Genomic DNA, 13,521 nt, shown 5'->3' on the forward strand with positions numbered 1-13,521 from the left:
TTAAGTGATAAACACATTTAAACATGAATACTTCATGTTAGGGGCACACTCCTATATATCTGAACACACACTGCAGAATCAATTCTTTCACCCTACACTAGACAGGCTGATTTCACACAACTGTGGCCAGATCAACCTGTCTCTGGCAACAGGTTAAGTACCACAGGTTTCTAAACTGCTGTGATCTCCAACCTCACCTTTATTTCTAAGATATTTGAAAGGGTGGCTGCAAGTCAGTCCACCTACAGCACCGGTCTGTTTGAAGTGTTCCTGGATTCAACAATAATCTGTTTAATATCACAGACCAGAATGAAATCAAGTCCTTTTGAGGCAGAAATAAGCCCCTGGACTCACTGTGGGGCCACAGTCACTTTCTGGCAGATGAAAACACCAGTTTTTGAGGTTTATTATTTTAAAGGGGTCTTCATGGTATAAATGTGCTGGCTGCATCATAAGTTCTTGTTATTTAATGATAGTTAATTATAACTTCCTGGACCTGCAGACTCTTTGTCTTCATATGGGCTGAATGAAGGGAGACTAGCACAGATTTGACATGTGTGACTTCCACATGCTTTCCTACCATGAATGGAACACGTCAAGCAGCACATGATGTGTTTGTGTAACACTGGAGATGTTAGCTGTACGTGTGCAGAACAAAGACATGACCCACAGCAGACCATCATGTCCTTCTGATCAGTCTGATCAGATCATCTGTTTGTGTCCACTGCTTTCAGTCTGCTGCCCCAGCACACAACAGCAAACAAAATGGCACTGGCAACCACAGACTCATCAGCAGCAAGTTAGGTGATATTCAGGCCTAAAAAAATCCTTCAAACTTGGCACACATGTATAAGGCCTTCCTGCGATTGAGTCCTGTGAATTTGGTGCCTGTGTGTCAAAGTATTGCTGAGAAATTGCTGGAAATACGGTAAATCAGGTTTGGCTTTTCCACATTCAAGCCTGTGCCATTCAGACACAGAATGGCCAAACCTCCAAAATTGGCTCAGAACTTGAGCCAATTTGGACATGTTTGCAAAGTTTCATGTCTCTAGGCCACTCAGTTAGCTACTTAGCTTTAGCAAGTGGCTAATGAGCTGGAACAAACATTTTGTCACTCAGTGGTGGGAGTTGAACAACATAGTCAAATATCAGCCTGACATTCCTAGAAGAAGAGAATGTTTCTTCATTGGAAGGAGGCCTGAGGTGTGTCACAGAATTGCTGAGTTAGTGCTGGAAATCATGTTTGGATCCCTACAGGGTCTCTGTAGGACCCAGAGGACAGAGAGTCCCACAGTGCAGACAGGCCCCCCTCTCAAAGGGGACAGGCAGGACATCTGGCCGGGGGAGAGGGAGGGGCCGGGTGGAGGGAAAGACAGTGCAGCAGCTCATTCTGCTGCAGACAGAGGGAGAGAGCAGACCATTCTGAGAGAGCTCCAGCAACTGTAAGTTAAGCTAGTTTCTTCTTCATGCTAATAGCTTAGCATAGATCCCTGTGCAGGTCAAAACAGCTCATATTACCAGTGTTGATGCATGTACTTTTATACAGCTTCAGTGATTTGATTCTGCAGGATCTGTAGCTGTAAAATTAGAGTTGAAAAACTTTTCTGTAGCAGAAAAAGTCAAAGGATTCAATCTAGGCCACCTGCATTGCTGCATTAATTTCAGATTGCAACCTTTCTCCCAGTTTTTCTTTGACGTCAACAGGCATCAAGTAGAACCAGAGATATAATATGATATATTAATGCTGAATGAATCTTGAACCCCTTTTTCTTTCAGATGACAAAGCCTAAGCAGATGCTTACATGTCCTGTATGTGGTGGGACCTTCTGGTACGTCTCCAGGCACCTAATGAAGGCCCACCACATACAGAACACACAGGAGTGCACCCTGGTCAATGGTCTGGCCACAGGCCATATAGCCCTCGGCTGTGTGCAGTGCCAGTGGGGACGGCCTGCACCAATTGCAGGGAGCTGGCGGCCAAAAACCGGGCTCTTCGGGAGAAGCTGGCACAGCTGGAGGTGAGTGAAGGGTAACAGTATGGCTTCACTTCTACGTAAATTGTATTCACATACAATGCACTTCATCTTCTCTCTCTACAGAGAAAGCTGCAGGGGGCTGGAAAAGAAGAAACCCTCTGCTCCAGCCACTGAGGCAAGTTGTTCCCCAGCAAGAATTTCACCAGCAGGAAAATGCCAGGCTCTGATCTAATGTTTCTTTTACAGCCTCAGTCATCATCCAGCTCTGGTGAAGATTATATGGTAGAGGAGGGGTGGTGGGATCAGGTGCAGCAGGAGGCAGAGTTAGCACATCTGGAGGCTGTGCAGGCACCGGTGGAGGTGGAGCCATGCCTCCTGAAGAACCAACCCTCTGCTTCAGCCACTGAGACAAATTGTTCCCCAGCAAGAATTTCACTGTCACCGGCAGGAAAATGCCAGGCTCTGATCTAATGTTTCTTTTACAGCCTCAGCCGTCATCCAATGGGGGTGTGGCGGTGCCGGCAGAGGTGGAGGTGCCTGACTTTGACGGCGGGGAGGACAGGGCTCTAGACTAACTTTTTGCACTGGTTGCACTGGTGCGCCTAACTTTTTTTCTTAGGTGCACCGGCACAAAATTTAGGTGCACCGCATCACACTTCCATATATTTTTGTACGCATCAGTACATTTTGTACATACATATCATCTTAAAATGAGTTTGGACCTTGTATAATGAACACAGTTACATAAAAAGTATTTTAAATACTGATAAAGTACTGATAGTACTCATTCAATAATTCAATACTCATAGGTTGTGAGTCTGATCTAGGGATGACCATAACATGGGGCACTCAGGAGAAAAACACATTCCTTTAGAATCTGGCTTTTATCAGGTCAGAGGTGTTGCTGTCCTTAGTCTGAATTTATGACCATCTCGTACCAACCGGAGCTCCAGAGAGCAGAAAAACAACTGATCTCATCTGCCACAGCCTGAACTGCAGAAAACAAAGTTATATGACACACTATGAAATTACTTCTTAAATGTATTTTACAAGCTGACCGGAAGCATTACTTCTGGTCTCGTGCTGCCTCCTTGTGGCGACATGCCGAACGGGGGGTTTGCTAGGGGCGACTGACAACAGACCTGAGCCCTAGCAACCGGCAGAGAGACGCTGTATAAAGCCGGAGTCAAGAGATATTGCTGAGAATTACTGCGTTGTTGCTTTCCATAGCATTTGTTAGGCGCGGTGTTAAAATGGAATCTATGTCTGAAGTTCTCGACCCAGTTTTGGCTGAAGTGGGGTGGGGTAGCCGTTATGCTGTCCCCGAGCTCAACGCTGAAAACAAAGCCTTACTGGAGGAGGTGAGGAAACTTATTATTAACATGTTTAATGGCACAGACGTGTTTAGCTTCCTTTTCTCTGTTTGTTTTTGGGTGTCATCATGTGGGTCGTTTAAAATTACTCACTGAAGAATAATGTTGTAACACAAACCGTTGATGAGGTTTGTTTTGACTGAGTGCAGGTTGTGCACACGGTCCTCCTGCAGTGACACCAGGGTCACTGTTCAATTCATTATTTTAAATATTTAAGAGCAGCTGAAATTTCCAAATAAAATGTAACATTTGAATCTTTTTTTCTTGTTAAGTGTCAGATATGTATGTATGGACAAAAGGTCCTCACTTTACACTTTAGATTGTGTTTTCTTAACGTTATTGCACATCGGTTTTCGGTATCTGAATTTTGATTCACTGTGTGCTGTGTCATGATGATGTCAACAGATTTGTAGAAAAGAGATAGAGCGGACACAACTGGAAGACAAACTGGAGAAAAACAAGGAACAAAAGAAGAACATGGCCAATTACCTAAAGAATATTAAAGAAGAGCTGGAAAACACTGAGGTCAGTATCTATGAGTTGTGATATGTTTGTTTTGTGGTGGGTTATGCAGTGTGTGTTATTTGTGTTGTCTAGGCTCTGTGTGAGGCAAAGGAAAGAGAGATAGAGTTAGAGAAACACCTGACAGCCCTCGCGGAGAGAGAAACTAGCCGTCTGACTCAGGACACGGCTAAGAAGCTCCTTAGGAGAGAGGAAAAACACGCTGGAGGTCCGAGCCTTTCATAAATAAAAAATAGAAAAGAGAAGTAGCTATAGATTGTGATGCCACAATAACATGTATCTGTATCCCCAGAACAACATTTTCAAGGCCAAACAGAAGCTGGAGGAGTTCAGGCAGCAGATGAACTGGGACCAGCAGACAATGGATTGCATTTTGGAGGAGTCAGCAGGCAAATATGAGGACACGATGGCCATCAACAAATACGCTCAGCAAGATGAGCAGAGGATCAAGGTAAAGAAATGAAAACATCTCTCTTCTGCAGCACTTACAGCTTTGAGTTATCATCAGCTAACAGCTGTCTAACCTCCCCTGGTGCAGTCGCTCATTCTGGCGATAGAGAAGAAGTCTGTGGAGGCCAATGAAAAGCTCAAAACACTCGATAAAGAGAAGACTGAGACAAAATTAGCCCAGGTAATGTGTAAAAACACAGCACATCCATGGTGTTATTACTAACAGTATGTGTAGGCAGTTGTGGTTTCCCATTAAAATCCCTCTGCTTCAAGCTGTCGTACCAGCTTGCATTGGATAAGGTGACAGAGAATCTGCAGCAGGCTCACCTGGAGAAACAGCAGCTTACCCACCTGTGGGAAAACACTATCAAGTACATGAAGCAACAAGATGCTGAGATGCAGCAGTGTGCACTGGTAAAGCATGGGACATTAAACATCTCCTGGTCATTCATTCTAGAGTGAATTCACACAGGAGTCTTTTCTTTTAAATTATTATTGCAGCAACTTGCAAAAGCCAACCAGAAGCTGAGGGAAAACAGGGCCGCCATTGCAGAGAAGAAGCACCTGATGGAGATCCAGAGGAACAACAGGAAAGAAACCGAGAGGAAGTCAGCGGTGGCCAACCAACAGGCAGTAAAACTGCAGCAGGAGCTGAAGGAGCAGGAGAGTGACTGTTGCAGGCTGCAGGATGAGGTGCTGAATGTGGACTAATAATAAACTGCCTTCATATTGATATTATTATAAGTGAACTGACTCTCGTGTGTCCCGCAGCTGAAAAGCTGCAAAGGCAACCTAGAGAGAACAACCTCTGATGTGAAGATGCTGACGTCCCACATATCCACGATGAAGAAGGACATCCAGGACTACAATGACAAGTCAGTGTATCACAGCAGGGCTCTGTGTGTGTATTGACTGGAGCTGTGGTAATGTACTACACAATGTCTGTTTTATGTTTCTGTGTATTTTAGACTGAAGGAAGCCAAGATCCACAATGCTCAAAGCTAAGAATGGACCTGACAGAAACCCACATAGCAAGCACAATCGGCCCGCTTCTGGCTGAATGTTGGCAGTGTTGGCTGAGGATCGGGTCGGCTGAAGCACGCGTTTTCTTGAATGGGCCAAAACAGACATGCAGTATTAAGCTGACACTTTGTTTCTTGTTTGGCCCGATTGTTGTTTGCTACCATATCGCCGACGTTGGACATAGATGCGGTGGGCATATGTAATACGGTGACTGGCCCGACAGTAAGGGGGCGGATATTTGCCAGTACTATACTGAACGCTGTTGGCCTGATTCTGGCTGAGTGTTGGCACTAAGAATTCTTTAAACAGCCCGTCATACTATTGTTGGGCTTATATTATTATTCTTATTATTATACAAACGCAGTACGCGATGCTGGCTGTTGCTTAACTGAATTTTCACTCGGACGTCGTTTGAGCTGGTGCTTGTTGCTAACTTTACTGGTCAGGATAATTCCAACAAACAGCAGAGAAGGTAATGGAGTGCTGGAACTTGCGGCTTATCTGAGGCTGCATTCCATGAACAAGAAAAATAAACAGTCCTTTGACATACAAATTTAGCAAATGTAAAGCAAAACAAAAACAGAATGAAAGACAGCGAGCATAAGCCATTTTGTTAGCGACCAACAGTTGATCTGCATATCCATGGCAACAATAAACAATGATTGTACTATGTACGCTGGCAGCGATATAAACCAATCAGCTGAACACTACGTAATGCGTACAGTACGTTGACGGGAAGCGATAAACCAATCAGCAGAGCGTACGTTTTACGTACAGTACGTACGCTGGCAGCGGCAAACCAATCAACTGAAACAACGTAATACGTACAGGTACGCTTACTCCGACACGCCTCCGGCAAGTACAAAATCATTTGTTTACATTTGGACCACCGAAAATGGCACCAGTGAAGAGACAAGGTTCCCAGGCACATTTCAACCTACAGACTATCAGTTATGCGGTTGTGAATGGGAATAGAACAGCTGCGCCGGGCGAGTTACGCCACCATATGTGAATGGATCGGTGATACCTGGACTAATGTATCTGCATTGACTGTTCGAGCTTTCGCGAAAGCCATTGCTGAACAGCCACCCGGCAACGAAATGGACTCTGACAATGATGAGAGGGAACCCGACATGTTTGATGGCAACACAGCTGTTCAATTCTGACACAGAAGATGATCGACGACTTTGATGGGTTTTTAGGAGAGGAATGATTAAAAATAATGTGAGTATATTGTAAATTGTAGAATAAGGTTCATCTTAACTCACTGTTTTGCTTCCGTTACCTTTTTTTTGGTAGACGTTTGTTTTAGCATGCACCTTATAATACGGCGCACCTTATGTAAAATTCAAACAATTTTGATTTACTGCTCATGTTCGCAGCATCAACGTCTGTCGGCTCACTACCCGTGTAACGTAGAGAACCAGACAGGCATCGCGCTAAAAAATGAACAATCATTGGCGGATGTCGGCTGACTGTATCTTGACCGACAGATGGACACTCTAGGATCACGTACAGCGGGAATTCTCTCTCATTCGCTCCCTGGCGCTGGTAAGTAGACTTTCACAAATACTCGACGACTGACTAAAAACGATTTTTCATTGTTTTTAGTCATAATGTAGCTTAAATGGTGGCAGAAAATTTAACGACAATCAACAAGATTATCCCAGAATGTTGCATAGCACAAACTATGAGGTTATTTTGATTGATGGCTAATCCATTTCATCTTGAAGTTCATGAGTAGACATTATCGGTAGCTTAAGCAGCTACAGACTGTCAGAATAAAAGTTTTGCGCAAACCCTAGTAAGCTTTAGTTTAATTTAATTCATGATAAAAAGATCGTAACCTGTCCTGAACAGTTGGGTTTAACTTTATAGGCTCGTGGTCTCAGGTAGCTAGCTAGCCTTAGCAAGAGTAAAGTCTTAACCTAGAGAAGACTAAAGAGTCTCTAGTGCTGCGTTCCAGGCAACTGTTTGCGTTTCAAATTTAATACCCATGAAAGTGCACTGGAACAGCAGTCAAATTCATAAACATTGCACCCTCGAACTGAATAGATTATTATTATTATGCTATTTTATTTTTAACTCTATTGAAATTAGCAACAGGTTATAGGCTATACTCTAATGAATATTGTAGTATATTGATTATGATTCAGTTCCCGGATAAAATAGTTGTATTGATTTGTGTGTTGTTATATAATTGATTGTCCGAGGCAACGTTAATTCCGCCCATTCCGCGAGATTTCCCGCTCGCTGCAGCTCTGACGTACCTACAGCTATGTAAACAAAAATGGCGGCCCCCACAGATGCAGGCTAACGTTAGAGAAGTCAAATTGTGTATGAAATGTGAAGATAATGCTTTAAAGTGATTTATCTCCTAATACAATCAAAGCCACATTTCAAGAGGCTACACATGATAGTCACACTTTGATGGCATATCAAATTCAAAAATGTTTTGTAGAATTTAGATATTTTCTAGCATATAAACATCACACCATATAATGTAATGATGCAAGTGTTGTTATTTGTTACTTATTTGATTTTTAATTTCTCTCTGTCCCCAGGCAAACGGCATTTAAGGTACGAGACTGATGAGCACACATGGATAGACACACTCTTAGAAAGAGAGCAGTAAAAAAGGTAAATTCTTTAATTGCCTCTTTTCACAATGAGGAGGATGACTTTGCTGCATGTGGCTCTGAGAGTGCTGTAGTGAACTGTGGTTTAGAAAACCAGGATCAGGGACATGGGATCAGGGATCAATCACTGTCGGACAGTGATGATGAATCCCAGGATGATGACATGGGAAATGGCATGTCTTTGGATGAGTCTTTATGTGATTGGGCTGTTCATTTCAGGGTGCCTTTGGTGGCTTTGACTGCCCTTCTTTCTATCTTGAGAGTCCATCACCCCTCATTACCAAAGGATGCTAGGACTCTCCTAAAAACCACAACCTCGTACACCATCCATGACCTTGCAGGTGGTACTTACTACTATTTTGGCATTTGGAAGGCCTTTGAGAAAAGCTTGGCACACATCTGGTCTTGTATTCCAAACAAGCATGTGTTCAGATTGCAGCTGAATGTAGATGGCTTACCTTTGTTTAGGAGTTCTTCATTACAGTTTTGGCCAATCCTCGGTTTGCTACAGGGTGTTAAGAAAAAGCCTGTTGTCATTGCTCTGTTTTGTGGCAACTCAAAGCCAAATTGTCTCACTGACTATCTTAGAGATTTGGTCCATGAATTGGAAGAGCTGAGCAAAGGATTTGTTCTCCATGGAAAACAGTGCTTCATAAAGTTGACATCTGTGGTCTGTGATACTCCTGCCAGAGCTTTCATTAAAGGGACTAAAACTCACACTGGTTACTCTGGTTGTGATAAGTGTATTCAAAAGGGTCTTTATCTTAAACATAGGATGACTTTTCCTGAGGTAAACAGCCCATGCCGCTCTGATCTTTCTTTTGAACAAATGTCTGACAAAGAACATCATGTCATAAACTCTCCGTTAAAAGATGTAGGAATTGGTATGGTGTCAGGTTTTCCTCTTGACTACATGCACCTTGTCTGCCTTGGTGTTGTACGTAAACTTCTAGATTTATGGTTTACAGCAGGGCCAATGTCTTGCCGCTTGTCCATTCGGCAAATGCAACAAATATCTAGGAAACTTCTAGGCTCAAAGCCTTTCATTCCAGTGGAGTTTGCTCGTAAACCCAGGGGGCTCTTAGAGAGGCTGAGATGGAAAGCAACAGAGTTGCGCCAGTTTTTGTTGTACACAGGGCCTGTGTTTCTCTTTAATGAGGTGTCTGCTCCTGTCTATAACAACTTCATGTTATTATCAGTTGCCGTTTTCATTCTTGCCAGCCCTTCATTGTCTGCATCTCTTAATGATTTTGCATCGAAATTGCTGGTCTCCTTTGTAACACACTTCAGTGAGTTGTATGGTCCTGAATTTGTTACATACAATGTTCATGGTCTCATTCACCTTCCAGACGATGTTAAACTTCATGGACATCTGGACTTAATATCTTCATTTCCATTTGAGGATTATTTGGGTAAGATGAAGAAGATGGTTAGAACTTCACACCATCCACTTGCTCAGGTTGTTCGTCGAATTTCTGAGATGGATAAATTTACAGAGAATGAGGATTCACAGGGAAAGCTCAAGTTGCAAAAGGAGCACAACCATGGACCAGTTCCATCCTCCCTAATGGATTTAAAAGTAGTTCAGTTTGAGGAACTTCTTTTAAACGGTACAACAATCAAAATATCAGTTGAGGGGGACAGATGTGTAAAGATTGGTGACCATATTGCTTTGATAGAAAACATTTTAAAGTCTCTGGGCAAGATTTACATTGTCTTTAGAGAATATGAACAGATGGAGCCTTTTTATGAGTATCCTCTGAATTCTCAGATTTTGGGTGTATATGTGGTTGGCAAAATCTCTTCACAGCTAAAAGTCATGGAGGTGCATGGGCACATAATGAAATATGTGAGGCTACCACACAATGACAGTTTTGTTGCAGTACCACTTCTGCACACAAAACAATGATGCAACTTGGTTCCATTTTCTGGAGCAAGTGATTTTTACCTTTCTGTTTTTTTTATCTGTGGTTATTGTGGTAGAGGTCTGTCTGCTCTGCCTCCCTCTAGGATAGACACATATTTTTCTTGTGTTGTTTTTTTTTAACATATAGCATATATATGATTGTTCCACGGCCACTATAAAATATATACATTATACTGTGTCTGTTACACCTAACAAAAATATGAAAAATGTAAAAAGTTTGTTTAATTAACCTTTTCTTGGCCAGGCCAGCATTTAGATATTGTATTTAGTCATTGTATTCACTTCATGGCCAGGAAGTCAACTTGTATATGTTCAGCAGTTGTACTGTGAAGGATGGGCTTGTCAATGAAGATTCTTAGACATCTACGTCATTGTCATTCAAAAGTTGAAGCCAGGCATCTAGAACTGTAGGAGTAAACTTTTTTGAATGAAGGATGGGCTTGGATTCCACTGAACCAGCCTCTGAACCAGTAAGCTTTAAACTACATAAGTCTCACTTTCTCACTCACCTGTGTACATTGGTTATTATGGCCTGTCCTTTTTCTTTTCAGTAATGTATTCAGTTGTTGAGTTTCTCCAAACTCAGGAGGTGGAACTTGTGCCAGCGCAGTGGATAAGTGATGGCCACTGCTACTGGCCTGGTTCACTCAGGGGTATGGCCCTGCACCTGGCCATAAAAAATAGAACCGAACCTGAGGACAGCTGGGACCAGTGGGAGGTCCGGACTTTGTTTACAACAGGTAGGTTTAAAGTTTTTCTTCTTCTGCTATTCTTATACAGTATGTTTCGTCTAGGTCTGGTAACTCTTCATTTGGATCTGATTTTCTTCCTGATTGTGATGTGATTGTTGAGATATGAACATCAGATTACTCACTTTACTGTTCTCCATCTGTCAGTGGGAACTAATATAATTATAATGTGTTGTATAAAACATATAATGTGTAGTGAATCTTTATTCTATAGAGAGCTACGAAGAAGGACGGAGAAAAGCCAGGGAGGCGGAGATGACCTCAGACCTTCTCTCTGAGGCTGAGGCTTGTGGCCAAAGGCCTAGACGTAAAAAGTATGTTAGTTTGCTCAGCCCTCAGTACTATTTTCTCTCCCTTTCAAGTCCCGACTAACAAATATCTTGGATTAAACATTATTTAAATGAATCAGCACTTATACCATTTCCATTTAATGTTGATTGAACATTTTGAATCTGTATTTGTATGTCTGAAAATAGAAAGCGTGTCCAACTTGGCCCCCCGGGAGGTCTGGAGAGGGTTGAGTCAGAGGAGGACAGACCATCTCCACCTACCAAAAATCTCCCTGCCCCAGCTCCCATCATACAGCCTCCTTCTATGCCTGTCACCCCACTTCCAATCCCCCAGCCAATGTACACCGACCTCTCCACCAATTCTGGGCCTCCTCCACCTGTACATTACTCAGAGATGTTACAAAGTTGGGAGCCAGTAAATGAAATGCCATGTGAGTATTTTGCTAATAACACAGATGGTATATACACATTTAATCTCACATGTTCCTTAATTCTCTTTAATACTGTGAATTCTCCTCTAGCATTGCCTAGTCACCACACATACAGGTGGGCCCCTCAGCAGTCAGAACCTGGTAAGGACAAGTGATTTCTACTTTGAAATTTTGACATGATATAGCTATATACACTGCACTAATATTGGTATTTTCTGTTTTTCTGCTTTCTTAATCACCAGTGATTTACTCCATAGTAAAACAGACTACACGGACATGGATGTAATATAGCATTAAGATTAACTTAGTTAAGTTATCAATTTATTTATGTTAATCAGGAACACACTGAAACACACACACACACACACACACACACAGTTCTGACTTGGACTGGTGAATTTTAGAGTCTAATGGCAGACGGCAGGAATGACTTGTAACGTTCCAGGGCTGCAGGAGCTGCTTCTCAGTTTGTTCTCAGTGTTGTGGAGAGGGTGGGAAGGATTGTCTATGATGGTTAGCAGTTTAGCAGCATCCTGTCCTGCAGCTCAGAGGTGTGTGTTATTCTAACACTGTGTTACTCCTTTCTCTAGCACTGCTAAAAGAGGTTTTAACCAAGCTCGAAATGGTGCTGGACCAGCAGAGCACAATTCTCCGGCTGCTTCAGCATCAGGTGGCACCAGGACCAGGAGTGGAGCAGATAGAGGGTCTGCCACTACAAAACCTTGTGGCTCTTCAGAATCTGGAACAGAGTCTCCAGAGTCCAGATTATAAAGAGAAAATGGTAAGAACTTTTTGTGATTTTATGTATTTAAAAGGTTAGGGTATTGAGCTGTCTCTGTGTGGATGCTACCTCCTTAACACCACCACCATCTCTATTCCCCCACCTCTTCTCCCCTGTTCCTCCTCTATTCCTGACTTCTCATCAGGCCGACCCATTCATGATCCATTATTTTGTGTCACTAACTGTGTGTCTTCCACGTGGCTTCCTCCCATGCCAGGTCTTTATGCTGACATCCACCCGGCCCTCTGACAAACCCAGTGTTACTGTCAACTCCTACCTGTGTTCATATATGTAGTGCAAATATAATTAACTTAAACAACAAATCAGCTAACATACTGATAAACAAAATTAAATTTTTAGCATTACAGCTACAACAATCATGTTTGTTCTCTGTGATGTATGATGATGTTTGCTGCATGGTTGTCCCCCCTCTCTCCGTTTACCTAATCCTCTCTCTCCTATTTACCCCTTGAAAAAATGCAGTGGCTCAAAGTAAAAACAAAAGTAGTCACATTTTTTTCTTCTGTTATAGATCAACTATCTGGGAGCAATTGGCGGAGCAGACGTAAAGGACACAACTTGGCGGGTGCTCAAAAAATTAATTAGTAATACTCTGGCCAAGAGCCTAAATTGGAGGGGAGTAAATGGAAAGACATCTGTGGCAGGCCTCAACCTCAGAGAGGTCATAATTGGTAAGTATGTCTTGAACACAAACATAGTTCTTCCAATATGACATAATTAATTACTGTTAAATAAACACTACATGGTATTCACATATCTATTTCCCATATCCTTTTAGCTGCAGTCCGTAGAAACCCTATTGTTGGGGTGGTGGCTGAGGCAGAGGTGGAGCAGATAACAAAAAGATGGCTCCAGCTGGCAACAGATCGGGAGGGAGGGAGAAAGAGAAGGCTCCTGGAAAAAGAGCGCATGGCCTAGCTCTTTGTGTTTTTGATGGTTGCTTTTTATGGTTGTAAATGAATTAATTGTTGATTGTTAATACAAATATTTTCATGAAAAAAAATGAATTTGTTTATTTTTTTATTGGACATAGGTACTGCCTCATGTGGGTCAAAAACAAATTAAGCAATATTCAGTCAGTTTTACAGTGTGTTGGCCAATACTGGCCCAGAGACATTCTGCCAACACTTAGCCAACCCAAATGTACAGGTTAAGGGCCAGACATGGCCCAGAGGCCCAGCCGATTCTCAACCAACACTCACCCAGATTGTGGGCCAGTACTGGGCCAATATAAACAATGAGGGTCACATTATAGTTTGTGGTCCACATGTGGGCCAATACAAACAAATAGTGTCATTTTACTCAGTGTGGGCCAGACGTGGGCCAGACCAAATTAGTA

General features: G+C 42.6%; 1 protein-coding gene across 1 annotated transcript; it reads left to right on the plus strand.

The window, feature by feature from the left end:
- The first annotated feature begins 6,215 nt into the window (after positions 1-6,215).
- Positions 6,216-13,100, plus strand: LOC114430716 (uncharacterized). Its single transcript, XM_028398680.1, has 10 exons — positions 6,216-6,568; positions 6,727-6,895; positions 7,909-10,380; positions 10,462-10,650; positions 10,874-10,973; positions 11,136-11,380; positions 11,471-11,521; positions 11,971-12,161; positions 12,694-12,853; positions 12,961-13,100. Exons 4-10 carry the CDS (start codon positions 10,464-10,466, stop codon positions 13,098-13,100), a joined length of 1,074 nt encoding a protein of 357 aa, XP_028254481.1. The 5' UTR covers positions 6,216-6,568; positions 6,727-6,895; positions 7,909-10,380; positions 10,462-10,463.
- The last annotated feature ends 421 nt before the right edge of the window (positions 13,101-13,521 follow it).

The sequence above is a fragment of the Parambassis ranga genome, unplaced genomic scaffold (genome assembly GCF_900634625.1).
Source record: "Parambassis ranga unplaced genomic scaffold, fParRan2.1 scaffold_27_arrow_ctg1, whole genome shotgun sequence".
NCBI lineage: Eukaryota > Metazoa > Chordata > Actinopteri > Ambassidae > Parambassis > Parambassis ranga.